This window comes from Miniopterus natalensis, chromosome 3 (genome assembly GCF_054644295.1).
Source record: "Miniopterus natalensis isolate mMinNat1 chromosome 3, mMinNat1.hap1, whole genome shotgun sequence".
Classification (NCBI taxonomy): Eukaryota; Metazoa; Chordata; class Mammalia; order Chiroptera; family Miniopteridae; genus Miniopterus; species Miniopterus natalensis.
The window spans coordinates 31,078,716-31,098,949 of NC_142083.1; the positions used below are offsets into that span (position 1 = coordinate 31,078,716).

At 37.7% G+C, this 20,234-nt stretch overlaps 2 protein-coding genes across 8 annotated transcripts in view; one reads left to right on the forward strand and one right to left on the reverse strand.

The window, feature by feature from the left end:
• KIF2A (kinesin family member 2A) overlaps positions 1-2,131 on the forward strand; it is a 64,796-nt gene extending 62,665 nt beyond the window's left edge. For all 5 annotated transcript variants that reach the window (XM_087815380.1, XM_087815376.1, XM_087815377.1 and 2 more), the window contains one exon: positions 1,231-2,131. In XM_087815380.1, the coding sequence (XP_087671506.1) occupies positions 1,231-1,316 (86 nt within the window). In that variant the 3' untranslated portion in view covers positions 1,317-2,131. The remainder of the gene's footprint in view (positions 1-1,230) is intronic.
• Positions 2,132-2,996: 865 nt separating this feature from the next.
• Positions 2,997-14,545, reverse strand: DIMT1 (DIM1 rRNA methyltransferase and ribosome maturation factor). Of its 3 annotated transcripts, XM_016198748.2 has the most exons (12): positions 14,321-14,545; positions 13,960-14,033; positions 12,726-12,812; positions 10,820-10,881; positions 10,647-10,740; positions 10,512-10,561; positions 9,291-9,414; positions 9,066-9,158; positions 8,136-8,200; positions 7,458-7,521; positions 6,242-6,348; positions 2,997-4,847 (listed from the first exon to the last, which is right to left on the reverse strand). In XM_016198748.2, exons 1-12 carry the CDS (start codon positions 14,394-14,396, stop codon positions 4,805-4,807), a joined length of 939 nt encoding a protein of 312 aa, XP_016054234.2. In that variant the 5' UTR covers positions 14,397-14,545; the 3' UTR covers positions 2,997-4,804. The 3 variants fall into 3 exon arrangements, with proteins under 3 accessions (XP_016054234.2, XP_087671507.1, XP_087671508.1); XM_087815381.1 differs by lacking the exons at positions 13,960-14,033; positions 14,321-14,545 and adding an exon at positions 11,937-11,986 and having other exon boundaries at positions 12,726-12,776; XM_087815382.1 differs by lacking the exons at positions 10,820-10,881; positions 13,960-14,033; positions 14,321-14,545 and having other exon boundaries at positions 12,726-12,806.
• Between the last annotated feature and the right edge of the window lie 5,689 nt (positions 14,546-20,234).

The following is a 20,234-nucleotide window of genomic DNA, read 5'->3' on the forward strand; positions in this document are numbered from 1 at the left end:
GAACTGTGATCTCCGGATTCATGGGTCAATGCTCAACCACTTAGCCACACTGGTTAGGCTTGAATTTTTTTAATATGTAGCATTTAACTTAGCTGACTTCCCTTCATTAATTCTCTCAGAATTCTTATATATCAAGCATATCTGTAACTTTTAAAAAATTACTATCTAGTTATTGTATTCAATTTTTTCTTTGAAATGTTCTACCACCCAGACATAATTTGGGTATTAATATAAGAAGTTTGAGAGCTATTATATTAGCAGCCACCAGATCCAGAAGTCCTTAAGTTCCTTTCTAGATTTTAGAAAAGTCAACTTTTTAAAAACATCCTTGTACTTCTGAAGGGAAAGAAACTTACAGCTTTCTTCTGACGACCGTTACTTTTGCACTATTAACACATCTTAAGTTGGATAATTCTGTTTAGGGATGCTGTCCTGTACATTGCACAGGGCTTACCACCAATCCTGGTCTCCACTGATTAGATGACAGTAGCACCACTCCAGTTGTCACAATCAAAAATGTCTGTACACATTATCAAATGTCCCCAGAATGGAGGATGTGGGGGCTAAAATCATCCCAGTTGAGAATCAATTATAGGAAGATTTCCTGTCTTTATAGCTGACTGTTGTTTGCCTCTGCCAATTTACTTAACCTATTTTTATTCTTAAATGATTATCATTACATGATAGGACAGTTTTAAGACCAAGAATTGCATTATCCTGTAATCCCCCTTCCCTAGTCCCTTTTACAATCCCTGATAAGGAAAAATGATTTTCTTTTTTAAAATTCAAATCTTTTTAAAATTCATAGCTTAAAAAGATAGTCATTGGGAGTAAAAATTTTCTAACATTGAGAGAAGAAATGGAAATGTCTATTTTAAAGTTTAATAATATTCATAGTGTTCCTTTTGGACATGATTGTACATATTTTACAATAGCCTGTCTACACTCCAGAAGGAATGCAAATTAAATTGAAATTGAGCACTGTACAATATGCCAAACAGAAACCTGTTGACAATAGGAAAAAAGCAGGTATTTTTAGGATTCTATAATGAAACTGTTGATATAGTTGAGCATTGTATTTAGTTCGGAGTTTTTGGATAACAAAAAACAAAAGGAAAAATCTTGAGTTCAGGTTGTGAAATGAGAGAGCTGACTTGATAGGCCCCATAATGTTGTATACTGTATTGCATGTAATGTAGTACTTATTCCCTGTTCTTTTCTTTTTCCAAGATAAAGTGAAATCTTTTCGTGCAGCTCTACAAGAAGAAGAACAGGCCAGCAAGCAAATCAACCCGAAGAGACCCCGTGCCCTTTAAATTGGCATTTGCTGCTAAAGGATCCCCAGAACCCTCGCTGTTGTAACGTACAAGGTTCAGCTGTAAGGGCCATTTGAAAGTTTGAAATTTTAAGTGTCTGTGGAAAATGTCTTGTCCCTTCACCTGAATGACATTTCAATTTTGTGAAACACAATTTTGTCTACAAAATGCTTCTAGTCCAGGAGGCACAACCAAGATTTGGGAATAGTGAAGCATTTTGTTTCATTTACCCAAATAGTGATTTACTTTTGGAGATCCTTGCCAATTTTATTTTCTATATGATGAAGTAAGATTGTGGATTTGATCCAGGGGTGAGTAGTAGGGGGAAGCCACAGCATTTCCTTTTAACTTCGTTCAATTTTTGTAGCAAGACTGAGCAGTTTTAAATCCTTTGCGTGCATGCATACCTCATCTGTGATTGTACATACCTTGCCACTCCTAGAGACAGCTGTGTTCACCTCTTCCTGCTTTGTGCCTTGACTAAGGCTATTGACCCTGAATTTTTGATGCACAGCCAAGTTAAATTACATTCCTTATTTGTCATTGTAAATTACCGTTATTGTGTGTATATTTTTATTGTATTTGAGACATTTTTTGTGTGTTGCTAGTTAATTTTGCAGGATGTGCCATATCATTGAATGGAACTAAAGTCTGTGACAGTGGACATAGCTGCTGGACCACTCCATCTTATGTAAAAAAATCTGGAATTATGATTTTAAAACATTTAACATGTGGATATAATTTTCTTAGCATTTTCTTTGTAAAGAAAATATAAACTAGTTGGTGTATAATAAAAAGTAATGGAATTCTGAGAAGAGTTTTATCTTAGGATAATACATATATATGCAGTGTGTTCCAGTGTTATTAACAAGACTAATAGTGCAATTTGCTCCTTACCAATACCATTATTTAAGTTGAAGTGTCCAATTAGCACCCCAAAATGTCTTTTTAAATGTACTGTTAAAGGAAATTGGCTTCTGATGCATGAACATTTACATAATACATTGAAAGTAGTCCGTAATAGAACTGTTAGTTTAAGCCAAGTATAGACAGTACATAACACCTTGAAATAGAATTAAGCTAAAAAAGCATTGACTTTGCCTTAAAAGGCAGATGTAACTCAAGCTCCGTCCATTACTAAAGTGTGATGTTTCACCATTATTTGGTGAGAATCACCAAATTCTCACCAATAAATTGGTCTAGGGTGTGCTACTTTTTAAATGGTAGCACTTATTTTTACAGATTGCTACTCCAAGGAAGAAAACTGGCCACTTTTCATGTAAATATTTTGTTAAACAATTTATATATCTCTCTAGGAGGTTTCCCTCAGTTCCTAGGAGAGTCCAGAAATGGATTAACAACAAGAACATCTCCCAAGAGTATCTTGTTTTGTTTCACTCCAGGGAACAAATTGCTCACTCATATGGGCCACAGGGAAGCTATGAATAGAGTCACATGAGCCAGATTCCCTACTTCATAGAACTCAGAGGGTAGTTGTGGGAAATCCTAACACCATGGTGACGTGCTCCTCTGTAAACTTGAAATTTAGAACAAATGTAGATTTTCACAGTGTGCTTATTAAAATAAATGGAATCTATGGAATGAATTTAGAGATAATTTTCTTCCATGTAATCACCTTTGTTTTGGAAGGGACTCAGGTTTTCTTTCACCTATAAGATATGTTCTATTTGTGTTTATTTCAAAGAGAAGAGGAACAATTGAGAACTATTGACCTTTCAGAGGCTAATACAGTAGTTTTTGAGCCTAACCAACCTTTAAAGGGCAATAAAAAGATTTGAGTTTGCTTATTGTGAAGCACAACAGATCCGTCTTAATTTATTATTTATAATAGATGAGTAGTATCTCTAGAAGGACTCCTTATATCTAAATGTGCTGCTTTATCCTATAACAGCTTCATTCTGATCAGGAATCAAGGTACATAAAAAAATCAGTATACCGGAAAAGACCTTGGTACTATAATCCAGTACTTCAGTTTTACAGATACAGAAATCAAAAGGCCAGAAAAGGGACTAAAATTCAGCAGTTACTAGGGGGTAAAGAAAAAGCTGAATAAATCTTAAAATGTTCCTGTAAGAATAGAAATAGTACAAGTGAATTTTGCAAAGTAAGTTTTGTGATATTTTAAAAACCTACTCTTAAGTATAATATTTATATAACAAAAGTGGCTTGATCCGCTATTTAAAAAATAATTTTTGGATCTCAATTAAACAAACATTACTTTCTCAGACTTGAACACTGATATCCCTGTTAATAAGTAGTAAAGAACATACATTATTTTCATTTTATAGGAACATTTTAATAGCATTTTAAAGCCATATTTCAAAGATAAACAAATTAACTTCCCTTCTAGGTTTACTCAGTGTACCTTTGTTAAAATAATTTGGAAACACTTTTTCTGTTAGGCATAAAGAATGAAGATATTTTTATTTCCTTATATAAATAAAATAACCAGCTATTATCTATAATACTTTATTAAAGGACAGTAACAATGATATATTGATAATGATTTAAACATAGTAGCTAATAAAGCTGTGGTTATGACATTGAAATTCTCAACCTTACATTCTAAAAATAGCCTACAACTAAGCATCGGGTATATGAAAAAGTACTGGAAATTTTAATTATCCAGAAGCTATAGGAATACTGGGAGCCTGTTCTCGGGAAAATTACTGGTTGAGGTTGTTTGTTTTGAAGTTGATGGGCAGAGATTTTAAATCAAGTTTTAATTTCTGAAACCTTTGGAAATTTTGTTAAACCTATGACCATCTCCCCAAGAAAAAACAAACAATCTTACTCATTTTTCATTCTAGTCCTCATTTTCCAGGTAAGGAATCATGCCCAGTAGTAGTATGTCTGGTACCACATGGTCGCAGTAGCAGACTCAAGCTTACCCAGAACCCTGCTGTAACTATGATGCTATAGGATAAGAAAAGGGTAGGCAGGCAGTGATAAAAGTTGTGTAGGATAAACAGAAAGAGAAACAAAGTTAAAATGTAAGAAAATTGTTTTACTGTACGCATGAATAAGAAGAAGAAATGGTATGGGGAATATGTGACTTGGTTAAGCATATTTTAACTTTACACCTGAGGGACAAAGCCCTAAAGAGCTGAAGGCCTAGAGGTCTTCATAGTAATATACAACAGAAAATAGAAGAGTAACATCTTGATACATAACCTGTTAGAAATGATAAGGGTAAAGTTGTGCGTGTCTGCGGCTCTTGAAGATTATATAGATATTGGACTCTGCCCTGTGTTAGATATTAAAAACAAACCAAAAAAACTTGAGAACTTAAATTGGTTTTCTTAACTACCTTAGAAATTCAGACTAATAATTGATAACAATAGCATTAAATCAAAAGTAATCAAGCACAGTGTCCCAGTGGAGAAAAAGGATACTTCATCCTCTCAAATTATTAAAAATATATAATTCCAGTTTCTTGAGTTTGAAAAATTCCGTTTCCCAGATACCTAAGAAAAATGGATACCTTCTGCATTGAATCCATGTAACAATCTGAAAAAAAAGAAACCAAAATGAGATGGTATTGCAAAGCTAATCTGTAGCACATAACAAACCATGCATATAGTTCCCATACCATGAAATCTAAAACATGAACACATCAGCAAACCTATGAAGCCCACCCACTCCTAACACTCATTAACTAAATTTATAACATACTGGTTAAAACCACATATTTTTGGTACTTCTTTTTGTCATAGTCTAAATGTCTTAAGTTATGAATTTGACTAAAATTATTTTAGAAAGCTTCTATCCTAGACCTAATAGCTCATTAGGAATTGTTTCAACATGGTAAGTGAACAAGAAGACATGAACAGCCAATCCTACATGTATGTCCATTCTTCCTCTCTGAACTCACTGTTACCAAGGTTCAAATGAAATATTTATACATTGCTTTTCTCTGGGTACCTATGTACTTAAATCAGATCTTAGCAAACTAGATATGCTTAATAACCTTGAAGAAATTTGGTGAGAATGAAAGAAAGCAGGATGAAATATTTCTATTCAGATCTGAGATTATTTTTAGGATGGCTCGTACGAAGAGGTCGAGATGAGTTAAAATGTCTAAAAAAGGAGCTAGGTACTTAGGAATAATATTCAACTCCTAGGGTTAACACTGACTGAAGATTTAATAGTATTACTAACCTGCCAATACAAAATATAAACCCTATTTTGTTTGTCTTAGTTTTGTAACAACCAACCCTAATTTTTTTTCAGCCCCTAGAACATGGAAACTTTAAAAATGAATTCGCTAAAGAGGCATAAACTTCTGCAGTAGGTGGCTTATTAGGAAATCAAAGTGTTAGTGATTAAAAGCAGTGAGTACAGATTAATAATTACCTGGGTAACTTCATGAAGCCTTACTCTGTTTTCATGAGACTTTTATAATTCAAGGAAAACAAATTGCCCAGATAATTAAAAAACAAGTAACTATATTACATATTACTAAGCCAGTTAGAAATGATAATCAGATATGATTGTAACTCAAACTATTTCATGCTTTGAGTCTATTTAACAATAGCTATTCCCAATAAAGAAAAAAGTGAGATCTAACTACATGTCTTATGATTCTTCTGCCTACAACAGACAATGAATGGGAGGTTAGGGGAGGAGGTCGGAGGGGAGGAGCGCACACACCATGGCCCACACTGACACAGAATCCATCTCCAGGCTAGGACTGTTATACACTACTGTCTTTAAAGAAAAGGTTCATTCTGCTGCAGCTAACTAGCCTCCATCTTCTACACCAAATACTATTCTATGCCTTGGAAGTGCTATGCAATAACTCCCAGGTAGCACCTTACACCGCTTAAAAGCCTTTAAATCTCTAATCGGAAGGTGTCACAGTAGAGAAATGTAAACACTTAGGAAAAGAAAAATGTAATTACCTGATGAAGTCATCTATGTCCATGGAACGGGCCCGCTTGTCACTAAAACCTGTACTGGTTAGGATTTGCTGTATTTTATCTGCTATGCTGAAATCTTCTGGTATTATCTATCAAGATTCAGAATAAATGAACAACGTTATCTTCAATGAAGTCACCTTGACTCTCTTTCTTTTCAGTTCAGTAAGTCATAAAATAAAATAGTTAACATCTGTCCATGACTTGAATCTCTAAGTGACTGATCTTTAGCACATACCAAATACTCAGAAGACCTTAAATGAGTTAATCAAGTATACTGCCCTCTTTAAAATTTTATCAGTTTCAGGCTTCACAAAGTATTCCTAACAACATAACTAGAGCTGTAAACTAAATTTTAAAGCAACTTACTCCTTTAAAAATAACTTTTTTGGAACACCAATCTCATTTTTCCAGCTTAATTTTTCTTGGGTAAGAGATGGCCTCTCCAACCCTTAAGGAATATTATTAAATATATCATACTTCACATTTTTCATCCAAAGATTTTTCTTAATCCAGTTTAACATTTCCCTACTTAAGCAATGTTTAATGACTTTGTCCATAAAAGAAAATGGAGGTAGCAATGTGGTACATTAAACCATGTAAGACCTGAGTCGAAAAATAGAAAGGAAATTTGCTTTTATCTGTTTGCTCTATTTAATTTGAAAGAACTAGTAAGTTATCACACAGTCATTACATATGGATGTGTATGTGTGCTCACAGTCAAAACTGGTTAAAGAAAATGTTGCACAGATGAGTGAGGCTCACAACCAGAAATCTGCTATTCAGTCTATAATCAATTTCTGGATATTAAGACAACTGACAATTTTTTAATTTAAACTTATAATTGCTATATGAGCAACAGACAAGAAGGGATGGTCACAATTATTTTAAGCTGAGCAAGCTGCACATACCTACACCTTTGAGGAAATTATGACTCAGGTGAATCAATCTCTGGCTAAAACTATCAGTAGTTAAGAAGACAAGAGTGGAATAACTGAGGTTTGCTCAGATCTGTTCTACAGAATATACATCAGCACTGACCTGTTAAAGTTGTGCTAGTTATCCATTGCATATAGTCAATTTTAAGGATCTTATGGAATGTACAAAATTAAACAATCTTAATGACATGAAAAGGAATAAGAAATAGAGGGATATTTTAAAACACAACAAATCACTGAAATCACAAACATTTTCTGCTTACAGTATTATGGACTGAACAGTGAATTCTGTAGTTTTTTTCCAATAGCTGCTGTACTGCACTTGACCTGTACATAAATGACATTGGTATTATTATTCCAAAATTAGAGATTATCAATAATTTCCTTTCAGTTTATTGTAAGATAAATCTGTTACATATGGTGAAATTAAGAAACTAAAAAAAGCATTGACTTATGAAACAACCACAAACTACATAGTTATATTTAAAAAGTAAAGTCTAATAAATATCTCAAATTCTTAAGGACATTCTAGACTCTCCACAAAACATCGCCTCAGAAAAAAATCTTAAAATAAGGCTTTCACCTCTTTTACCCTTAGGCCCCCAAATGTTACATTTTTCCAAGTTAATAAAATTAAATGAATCTTACATAAATGTGGAAGGGGTGGCTGCATCATCACTGTTTTTCCAAGGAAAAACTAGGCAGATGTGTGGTCAGGTTTTGATTTTTTTCCCGTTTTGCCAAAAAACCTTATCTAATTCCCAACTCCAGGAACTTTCTTCATTAAATTCTTCTGCCTCCCAAAGTACAAAGTCAGTTAAAAAGGTGAAGTGTGTGTCTGAATGTAGGATAGCTGTTCAGAAAAAGAACCAGATACTGGCAGTTAGCCCAGTATCTGGAACACTGGTCCTTCATACATTATAAATTAGTATAATACTTACTTAAATGCAGCAGACAGTGTCTTGTTTTTCCTAACAAAGGTGATCCTTACTAGGCCATCCCATTCCTGAAACAGAAGATGGATATTTTCTTACAAAATATCAAACTTCTTTTCTACGCCTGTTAGGTATTATTGTGTCTCCTAATACATAAAACTGGAAGGAACCTTCTGGAGTGATGGAAATGTTCTATATCTTGATGTGACTGACATATATGCAAAAGAAAGATGTATACTTTTTTAAACTTTTATACACCTCACTGAGTATTTTAACCTCAATTCCAAAAATTAGGAAAAATACATAATTATTCCACATCTGAACAAAAAACAATATGGCATTTTGGCTTCCAAAGCAACATCTAGCATGTCATTTTCAAAAAATATGATTCAAAACAAACATGATTTAGAATGTATCCTGTGCAACGCACCTAAACCTCCTTTGAAGGAGTAACTGACAATCACTCCACTTAACCACCAGTTACTGACACACACAAGCAATCGTGTTTTTACCCAAAGTGATGGAAGTAAGGTTTTACATCAAATGATTTGGTTTCTTTCTCTTTTGAAATAGCAAAAATAAGAATTTTGATTAAAAAGTGTTTTCCATAATATTACTCTAACAACTATGTTCACTTTACCTTATTTTCCAAGTCTTATTCAAACAGAGACATGTTTTCATAGCTATAATCTTCAGCAAAATGCAACAGCATTCTAATTTTTTTACCTTTTGCAAACATTTTCCATGCACTTTTGTGGTCTTCATAACTATCTTGAGTCAAATTATTCCATCTACTCCATCACAGGGATGTATCATAATTAACATTTTCCTCTTAGGACATTTAGGTTGACTCAGTATTTTCTGCTTTTACAGACACACATCTTCCAGCTTGGACATTTTCTCCCTTTATTGAATGACCTAGTATTTTAACCTCACCTGAAAATTGATTGGTGGTGGCGGGTTCTTAGGTTCTATTCTTACAACACTGGATTCCACCTTGGGCGGTGGTCTGAAGTTATTCTTTCCAACCTGTTAATCAGAAAATGTTTAAGTAGTCCTCTCAAAAATAATTAAATTAGTAATCAAATATGCTTTCATCTCAGAAGGCACAGCTAGATGCTCAAGGATAAGTTAAGTCACATTAGTTCAATAGTAACTTACTTTCATTAGATGGTCCACGCGTGCTAACAGCTGTGTATTAATTGAGAGCCTGCAGTATAACTTATCTCCAGGTTTTGCAACTAGTCGGAGAGCAAATTCTCTTTGAAACATAAGTATAGCACATCTGAAAAGACAATGGAAAGGAGTAAGGAAAATGGCCACTTTCACCTATAAATGTATTTGAACATCAACAGATTTTCTTGGGTGGGAAACAGAGCAAAGCAATATTGGCAGTTCATAATAATTAGTCCAGCTGGTTAGAAGGTAGGAGAACACTCAGGCTTAGCATTACTACCACAAAATGATCCAGTTGGCCTTTCCATTTTATGGCTGCACCTTTCACCCCTTGCCAATGTAAGACCTCAATGATCAGATGAGAAAGGATTTCAGATCAGCGCTAGTCTATATCACCCCTTCTAGGAAAACAAAACCCAAACAAAATTGACTCAGTAGACAAATTATATTCATGGGGTAGCAAACAGTCTATGGAAGAGCTGAGGCAGGTTGTGAAATCTGTGTCCTTCTGATTTAACAGTTAAGAAATGTAGAATTTTTTTAAATTATTATTCGGCATGCAATGGGAAGGCTTTTGGAGGCTCCTGAACAGAAGATGATAATCTTCAAAGCTGGGTTTCAACTTCCAAACTTTTTTGACTGTAAATCACACTAAGAAATACATTTGACAATGCAACCCAGGCCACAAATATCTATGTATATATGTGCTTATATAACTCAAACAAAAGATTTGTAAAACTATAATCACCTGGGCTACCTGCATTTAATATCCTGATATATTCTATTTCATGTCATTAAAAAAAAATGATAGTCATGACCCAATGAATTTATTCTATAACCACTAAAGGGTTTTTGACTTGCAGTTTGAAGATGATTGGTAAAGACTGTATTAGAGACACCTTAGGTGACTGCAATTGTGTAGATAAAAAGTAATAAAAAGTCTAACCTGAGCTAATGGCAAGAGGATGAGAAACTAGGGAAAAGTCGTCTGATCTCAGAAGCAGGGCTTACACCACACCTCCCCCAATAACTGTCAATTAAAGAAAGAGAGAAAGAAAGACCTCCACAAAAACTGTTATTTTCTACTAAACAAATTGCCCAGTCGTTTTTCAACTGAATTAACTTTTCATCTTTGGCTGTCTGTGTTCATGGCCCAACTGTACATCTTTCTAATATTTGGCAGTCACTCTGGTGTTTGTCACAAACCTGAAAAAAGGTCGGTGCAGCAACAGCTTGAAGACAAAAGGAGAAGAGATCTGTAAGAGAATTAACTAGTTATTTCTGAGAAAGACACACCAGAAAAACGTTTAGTATAATGCTCCCGACAATTTGAAAGCATACCTGATAAGGCAAATTTGCCACACAAGCATCAAAGAATGGCAAATCTGTTTTCAACACATCACCCACCATTACTTGAAGTTTGCTGGCCAGGGGTCTGATAATAAGAAAAAAACAATTAAAAAAGAATATTGTTTCAGATTGAAATTCACTTTAATTCTATCATGGATACTCACGTGCCCTGAACTCTTTTGTGCAGTTCAGCTACTAGCCTTGGGTCAAGTTCACATGCAATTACCTAAATTAAAAAATAGTTGGGGGGCATAATTATGGAGTATAAGGCTTTTCTTATCTCAACAGTAACTCTTACATGATTTACATGAACTCAACTTCCTTTTCCCACTTCTACCATCCATATTCCTTCCATTTTCTCCATTTCAAACAACAGAAAACACGACCCAGAAAATGGTCAGTTAGTTCTATCCGCATAATTGACAGAATTAACATGTTCATCTGGCTCCATGCTTTGTAACTGAACAGAAGTTGAAGAAAATACACAAAAGGTCTATGTAGTAAATGTTCTAGACAGAAGCATACAGACAACTGTTCCTAGAATGAGTACATCATTTCTCTCATCTACGAAGTTCAGAGTACACAGCGTACGTAATTTCTGAAGTAAACGAAAAGGGATACCAGGTAAGGCTGAAATTGTAATTTAATTCAGTATGAGCTGAGGTTTAATGACCTCTAGGAAGACCATGTCTACAGAGCAGATATATGTGCTGCTTAAGGTCTGTTTAGCTTTCCATTCCTTTCTCCACCTTTCCCTGTGCCCTGCAGAGTGATACAGTCTTGTTCCCTTGCCCTTGACTTCTGGTTGGGATTAGCCAACGAAAGGAACCAGCATTATAGGGCACAAGGACAGAGGCTGAGTATTTCCTAATGCCTACCCATGCCTTACAGGTGCTCTGGCAGTGGCTGTGTTCCACTACCAGCAGTCCCTGTTCAGTGGCTCAGTAACACAGTTCTCTCCTCTTGCCTTGAGTCCTTTTTTAAAAAAATATGTTTTTATTTATTTTAGAGAGGAAGGGAGAGGGATAGATACATCTATGGGGATGGAGCCTGCAATGAATCAATCCAGTGACCTCTCGGTTCATGGGTTGATGCTCAACCACTGAGCACACCAGCTGGGCACTCCCTGAGTTCTTTGAATGGTAACTGTTACCTGCTGTTGCTAGTCCCTGGGTCTTTCACTAATACTTACTCTGGTTCCCTTAACCCCATTCCCACATTTTGTAAATAGTTTTTTCATTAAACTCTTTTCAAATCAATACTTTAAAATGTGCTACCTACCTCCACCAGAGGACACAACAATGGTTCCTTTTAATTGGAAACTGGGTCAGCTAAGAGACAAAGAAGGTACCAGCAGCGGTCAGGTGGTACCCCAACTCAGGGCCCCAACTCAGGCTCCAGCTCTTCAGATCTCCTCCTCCAAAGTTCTAGGTTCTAATAACTCCAATCTCCTTACTTTGCTTCCCTTAGTGTGGAGGTGATAGCTGCTCTTTGCAATTAGTATTTCTTGGGTTACCTCAATGTTCTCATTTTATTCTTTTAGTGCCGTAACAACCATGCAACCAATTCCCTATACTAATTTCCCTGTATTGAAATATCTAATGTGGTTTCTGTTTTCCTGACATATCCATTTTCTTTTCATCCATTTTTAAAAATTAAGATATACTTGACATATAACATTATATTAGTTTCAGGTGTACAACATAATGATAACATGTATATATTCCAAAATAAGTCTAGTTAATATCCATCACCACACACAAATTTTTTTTGTTTTATGAGAACTTTTAAGATCTACTCTTTTAGCAACTTTCAAATACATGGTACAGTATTGCTAACTACAGTCACTATGCTGTCCATTACATCCCCAGGAATTATTTCATAACTGGAAGTTTGTACCTTTTGACCACCTTGACCATATTTTCACTCATATTTTCTAAGATAAAGTTTCTAGCATAGGATCAAAGGTTACTATTAAAATAATAGCAATTAATTAAAATAAGTTTGTACTTGTAAACCACCTGAGCTTACTCACATAGTCACTTCTGATACCAAACATGAAATCCTTACCTTTTTTGCCTTTTCTAGCAACTTAACAGTCATATTGCCAGTTCCAGGCCCAACTTCCAGCACCACATCAGTTGGTCTTAAGGCAGCCTGCAAGTAGACACAACCACTTTAGCTTTACTGGCACATCTGACCACATAATTTAACTTACACCTGAGTATCTTTGCTCAGAAGCACTCAGTTAAGAGATTTTATTCTTACTCTGTTTTCAGGAATTCCTTCATGATCTATATGCTTAACAAAATTATCTAACATTTGGTGCAAGTGGAAATCTGACACCTCTCCTAACTTGGGGCAATAGGAATCAGAAAAGCAGAATAGCAGTTCTTTCTGGGATTGGCATTTTGCTTTCAACCTTGAAAATGATTTCAATAGCATCTTGTTACCAATTCTATTATCAATAAGTTCAAACTGGAAAGGGCTGTATATAATGTAACAACCTAGCCTGAGAATCACAGTGTGCTGTACCAGGATTTTTCAATTCTCAACCCATATATGTTTTCAGGGATGCAGGAGCACATAGAAACTGTACACAATAGTGGGTGTTTCTATGTACATATCTGCAGTATTCTGGGCCCACAGCTATTATCAGATGCTCAAAGGAATCCATGAGCCCAAAATGTTAAAAGCTAGGCCAGCCCTCATTTTGCAAGTAACAGGAAGTCAAGATGAGATCCTTTAATTATGTAATTCTCTTTCTACTGCTCCAGGATGCTTCCTTTGTAGCCATAAGAGTAATTTGCACCTCCTATATCTCATGTCCTAGCACCCCCAATCATCTATAACAACAGAGAACATCAATAACCCATATAGGAGGAATACTCCGAGGAGTTTATATGTGGCGCTGTGTTGTACCACATTAAGTTTCTCTGGGGAACAAATTTCCAAAGATGTCTGTTTAGACATATCCTTAGGCTCTAGAGTAAATAAAAACTAACAGTTATGGATGGTGCCTAGAAAAAGTGACTGGGAAATAATACTAAACTGGAATTGAACAAATGTCCAGCTATGAAGTAAATAATCTACAGAAAGAAAAATAATTTGGAGCCAGTAGAAACCCAGACCCATAGAATGAAGCAAATCATGGCAAAGACAGCTTGTGAAAACTAGAAAATTCTCCGTTCACTCAACAAGTCTTTAAAGATCATCTCTTTCGTGCCAATGCATCCTCTCTGCTCTTAAACATTCCTGATAATAACTACCCAATAACTCGCTCCCTTTCCTTTTCCACACCCACCTTATCGATAATGCTGTTAACGATGAGAGGATTTTTCAAAATGTGCTGCCCAATCCCCGTGTTGAACATGAGTCCTGAAAGAATACATGAAACAGCCTTAACTTGCCAACTAAAATTAGGTATTAGACAGTTCCAGAGAAGAAAGGCTGGCAGACAGATTTCTGCGGCAACAGGACGCACCAAACGTCCCACTTGGAGCTGGGACTGACCACGCAAGTCCCTAACTTCTGCCGGAAAGGAAGCCAGAGGCCGCGCAGGGCTGCGGCCGGCGCCCCGCAGCGCGGACCCCCGCCAGCCTCGCCCGCCCGGCCCAGAGCTCGGTCGGCGCCCGCGCCGGGTCCTGCCGGGAGACCCGACCCACCTCCCGCGCTCTGCAGCTCCCGGTGCTGGGGCCGCTCGCGGCGCCGGCCGGGCGCCCCGGACTTGATCTTCGGCATCTCTGCAGGCCGCGGGCACACAGGCCCAGGAAGTCGGCGAGGACCAGAGCCGACTACCCCGCTCGCCGCACCACGAGGGAATCACCGTCCAGGCCGCCGCACCACGTGGGAATCGCCGTCCACGCCTCCGCTTCACTCCCAGCCCCGATGGGGAGGCGAGAGGCAGGCAAGAGGCGAGGACGCGCCCCCCGGTCCGCTCTTGGCGTCGCTCCCAGAAAGAAGGCCGGCCTTGGAGCCCGGTGGCCGCTGGGCATTGTAGTCAAGAGCCAGAGGAAAGCCTAACTGCGGAAGCCTACGGATCCCAGAAGACACCGCGCTACCGATTCTGGAAGCTTGGATTGGCTAGCTTGGAGCCGGGGGCGTGTCCTGTCGTCCCCGCGTGCGCAGTCGGCTGAACAGGTGTTGGTGTGGTACTTCGGAGGTTGTGGAGGGGATTTAAGTCGAATAACGCCATTGGGCCCTGTGGATGCCTAATCAGGCCAGGTTCTGGGCTCGCTGATGTCCAAAGGAGGTGTCTTCCCGTCGCGTACCTCGCTCCTGTTCCCCAGCACCCGTTGGGGTGGGAAAGCCAGAATTTGGGGATGAGAAATCTGCTCCCTTCGGGGAGTGAGGGGAGTCTGCTGCTTGCGCGCTGCGAAGTAATTCCGAGAATATAGCAAGTGCGTGGTTGCACCGGGGCTGCTAGTTGCTCTCGGCCTTTGGTGCCACGTCCTTCTTCCTAAACACGTACTGAGCTCCGGCTGTGTAGTAAATACTGCTGCGTGGTGGAGAGTCAAAAGTTAAATCGGAAACTGCTCTGCTCAAAGTTTATTGCATTGAAAGAGACAAAACCTCCTAAATTCAGTAGATGTGGTAATTGGTATGCACTGGAGATTGTAACAGGACAATGTATCCCACCGTAAGTTCGTGAGTACAAGGTCCATGTCTGTTTTGCCTGCCAGAGTGATGGCTTCAGTTTTTAATGTTTCTGTGTTTACCCTGTTTCCTTGAAGGAGTTTTTTTCTGCCATGACCAAAGCTGACTCTCCCCTGCGCAATTAATTGTGCGCATTCCCAAGCCTTGGTCTTTCTTTGCTGTAATTTTAACTAAGGAGAAAACTCATATACCCTAGTAGCATCTTCAACCACCTATTTCATTCCATTAATCATTAATTTATTACACAATTCTGGAGAATCTAGTGTGCCAGCCACTGTATCAAATGTTTAGGAATATAGAAAGATGAACATGACAGGATCCCTGCTTTTAAAGAACTTTGTGTCAAGAGGGAGACATGCAAATGATTGCAATTATAGGACCATGTCCTCATCAGTCAGGTGCTAGGTGCCTTAGTTACATTATCTCATTTAATATTTTCAGACAGTTCTTGGAAATAAGTCTTACCATTATATCCATTTTACAGATGAGGAAATTGAAGGACAAAAATGTTTAATATGTTGCCGAAGATCATACCGTAAAGATGACAGCCTCGTCTTGAACCTAGGTCTATATTCCAAAGCCTGTGCTAGTATGTGAGGAAATTGGGGAACATTTTCAAAATATTAATATTTGAGCTGAGTCTTTAAAGGACAAACATAAGTTAGCCAAGGAAAGTTTGGGACTTCAAAGGGAACCGCACTAACAAAGCCAAGATATAAAGATGTTTAAGGAAGAAAAAGAAACTTGGTATAGCTGAGAAATAAGTAGGTAAGGTAAATAGAGACTTATTGTGAAGGAGCTAAAATGTTGTGCTAAGGAGTGGTGGTGGTCATTGAGGAATCAAAATAACATTTTTGTCCTCACTGCACATGTCCAGGCTGTGAGAACTGCTGGAGGTCACACAGCAGTGCAAATAGACATTCATCCACATTTAGCTGGGTTCTGAACCCTGCCCAGCCCCTCTTCATGAATTCCCTCTGAGCTTCCTCTCCTGTTCTCCATAAAGGATCTTAAACCTTCTTAATTCTTCTCAGTCCCCCTTCCTACCACCTCCCCAACTCTTCAGCAGAAGACCTTGCTTTTTATGTTACAGGAATGCAAGACGCCTTAAGGACATTCTCGTCTTCCGGAGTCATTGATCTACACACTGGAGGGACAGTGATGGACAAAATAAACCGGCGCTTACATTCCAGTGAGGAAAAACAGACATGTCATGTGGTGATAAGTGTGAAGAAAAACGTAAAGCAGAGGAGAAAGAGACCAACAGGGTGGTTGGGAGAAGCTATTTTATGTAGCAAAGTTGACAATGAGGATGGAAACCAAATGATAATTTTCTTTTGGAGTAAAATAGCAAGACCGTCCTGGAAGAGGTCACATATTTTAAGCCATATAAACTAAATGACTAAAGTGAATGGACACACTTAGTTTACCTACAGACTAAGTTGGTGTTTGTCTAGCTATGAACCTTCAGCCACCAGTGTCAGAAACACTGGGACACATGTTATGAGCTGAATGGTTCCTTACAAAGTCCATATGTTGAAGGCCTAATCTCTAGTGCCTCAGAATGTGACTATATTTGGCCTTTAAAGAGGTGACTAAATTAAAATGAGGTCTTCAGGGTGTTAACATGACTGGTGTCCATGTGGAAGGAGGAAATTTGGATGAAGAGACCTGGGGGGGGCGGTGCACAGAGGAAAGACTATGTTAGAACACTGGGAGAATGCAACCATCTGCAAGCTAAGAAAAGAGGTCTCAGGAGAAACCAACCCCGCTGACATTTTTTTTTTTTTTTTAATATGCCTTTATTGATTTCAGAGAGGAAGGGATAGAGTGAGATAGAAACATCAATAATGAGAGAGCCACTGATCGGCTGCCTCCTGCACATCCCCTACTGGGAATCGATCCCACAACCTGGGAATTGTGCCCTGACTGGGAATCAAACCTTCATCTCCTGGATCATAAGGTCGATGCTCAACCGCTGAGCAACGCCAGCCAGGCAGCCCTGCTGACATCTTGATCATGGACTTCATGCTTCCAGAACTGAGAAAATAAATTTCTTCCATTTAATCCACCCAGTCTGGGGTAGTTTGTTATGGTAGCCCTAGCAAACTAATATAGCATGTAATGAAAATTTCCATTCCTGAGACCCACCCTAAATAGTCTGGATTAGAGTAGGACTGAGCCCTGGCAAATGCATTTTAACAGACGCTCTAGGAGTTTCTGACCCACATGGAAGGTGAGGAATTCACTACTTTTTCCACTAAGATAATGGTTGATGAATTTCTAAAGAAATGAAAAAAGATGGGGAGGGCTACCATCATCAATACAGGGAAATTGTTTTAATAATTGGGTTGACTTATTACTCTGGTCAAATTTCATCCATTTTGCCTTGGCTGATTTGGCCCAGTTGGTTGGGCGGCGTCCTGTGCACCAAAAGGTTGCAGGTTCAATTCCTGGTCAGGGCACATGCCCTGGTTGTGGATTGTGGGGCTGGATCCCTGGTAGGGATGTGTGCAGGAGGCAGCTGATCCATGTTTCTCTCTCATGTAGATGATATATTTTTTTCTCTCCCTCTCTCTTCCTCCCTCTCTAATAATCAATAAAAAATCTTTTTAAAAATTTCATCCATTTATGTTTTCTGTTAGCCAAGGCAGCATTCAGAAGTGAGACAATATTGGATGCACTATGGAGCCATGAGTCCTAGGATATTGTGTGACACCAGGATCTGAGCTGTGATAAAGAAATGAGCATTGGAAATTTATGCTGGAATGTATTACTTATTTTTGTAGCTATGAATGGTTTAGTAATTATAAAAAATAATTTCATGCTTCTCCAGTTTATGTTTATATCCTTTATTAATTAAAAATAATTATTTTTCAATTTGGGTGTACACAATTGATTCATCGCCATTCTTAGAATTTTTTGTTGTTAATAGAATGATCTTAACTTAAAAAAAGAATTATAATAGCATTTTCTTTGATAGAAGAAGAGGCTTATTTACATTCACAGCATGCTTGAAATAACATTTTAAATGTGCCAGGGAATATAATGAATAAGAATAAAATGTGAGGGAAGCCAATGTTTCTTTAATTTAGCATTTGCTTCATCAACTTTCTGCTTTCTCTTTTCAGTTCAACAGTTTTTTGGGGGGAAGCACTGAATTTATATTTATATTTCAAATATATTCTGAACAGATCCAATGATGATTTAATTTGAATTAATTTAAATATTTGTTTGCCTTTTTCTCCAAAGAACCTGAGAACATGAGACTAAAACAATGAAATGCAGCTGTACACATTTGTTTTGTACATAGTATGTTACTAGTTTATACATCCATAGTAGCTGAAGCTAGGACCTCCAAGTGATTCTTAATTTGGGGTCCCAAAATTTGTGTTGGCAAAATTTTGTGTATGTGCATTTTAAGTTACAGCTTTCCTTAGATTTCCAAAAGATCCATTATCCTAAATAGAAAAAAATTATTTTCTAGGCCAGTATCTTCATTTTAATTCAAATTAGGCAATTTTTCTTTCTTTATCACTTATTCATTACAGCCTTGTTATTCAACATGTGGTCTATGGACCAGCAGTGTTGGCATTAGCTGGAAACTCATCAGAAATGAAGAATTTCAAGCCCCACCTCAGACAGCTGAATCAGGATGTGTATTTTAACAAGATCTCTACGTGATTCTATGCACACTTAAAAATTGAGAAGTACTACCTTACCTTCCAGTAAAATCAAAAGATCCAATTAATCAAAACAAAACAAAACTCAAAAAACAAAAACAACCCCCCATGGTATCATCCAACTACTGAGAAACCTTGTTAGCCTTTTGTCATATATTTATTTCTAAAAATGGAAACATCGTGAATGTAATCCACTCTTTTCCCAATGCATTGTGAATGTGTTAACATGTCAACAAATACATGTTCATGTAATTTTTAATGGCCAATTTGTATTTTATTACATATGCATGCATCATGATTTAATCATTCCTTTCTTGGTCATTTAGGTAAATTTCATATTTTTACTTTTAAAAACAGACCTGTGTGATCAACATCCTTATAATGCAGAACTTATGATTGTCTGGTTCAACTCTTAACACAGCCACTTGCTAGCTGTGTGACCTTAGGCAGGTTACTTGACTTCTCTGTGCTTTAGTTTCTTAAAATGGGCTTAATAAAAAGCACCTCAATAGGGTTGATTTGAGGATGAAAATACAGGATTCATGTAAAGATTTTAGAGCTATATCTGGCACATACTAAATGCTCAATAAATGTTATCCACTATTATTAATCTTTATGAACACTCAACTATTTCCTCACAACTTCATTCTAAAGATAAGAAAACTGAGGTCATTAAGCTAGATAGTAGCCGGGGCAGGGAGAACTGGATTTCCTTTTTAGTCTTTCCACCCTTGCTATCATTCCTGAATAGAGCGTCCATCAAGTATAGGACCTTAAAAAAATAAATATTCGTGAGAGCGTTGACTGATGAGAGTCGGGTTATTTTAATAACTCTTCTTTGCAGAGACGGACCCGTAAAACAATGCAGTTCAGCAGCTGACTTCTAGAATAGGACAGGGAAAATGGTTCGGATTTCAACTTCAATCATCCCAGGAGACAATTGATTTTTCCCGGAGCTAGGCTACCTGGACCTATAGTTTCTATGGTTACAGACCCTGCTGAGTCCAGGCTTCGGTTCTCTATACTGCGCAAGCGCACACTTTTGATTTAGCCGCTCCGCGCCGCGGGTTTCGAAGAGAAAGCCCCGCCCCCTCCTTCCCTTCTTGTCCTATCACCTCCTGTCTTTGCCTCTTCCACGCGCTGTGGGAGTGTGACGCAGTATTCGAGCGTCCGCGTCATTTGGAGCTGCGACACGGAACATGGCGCGTTCCTAGAAGCGGCTTTCGGCATCAGTGGGCGG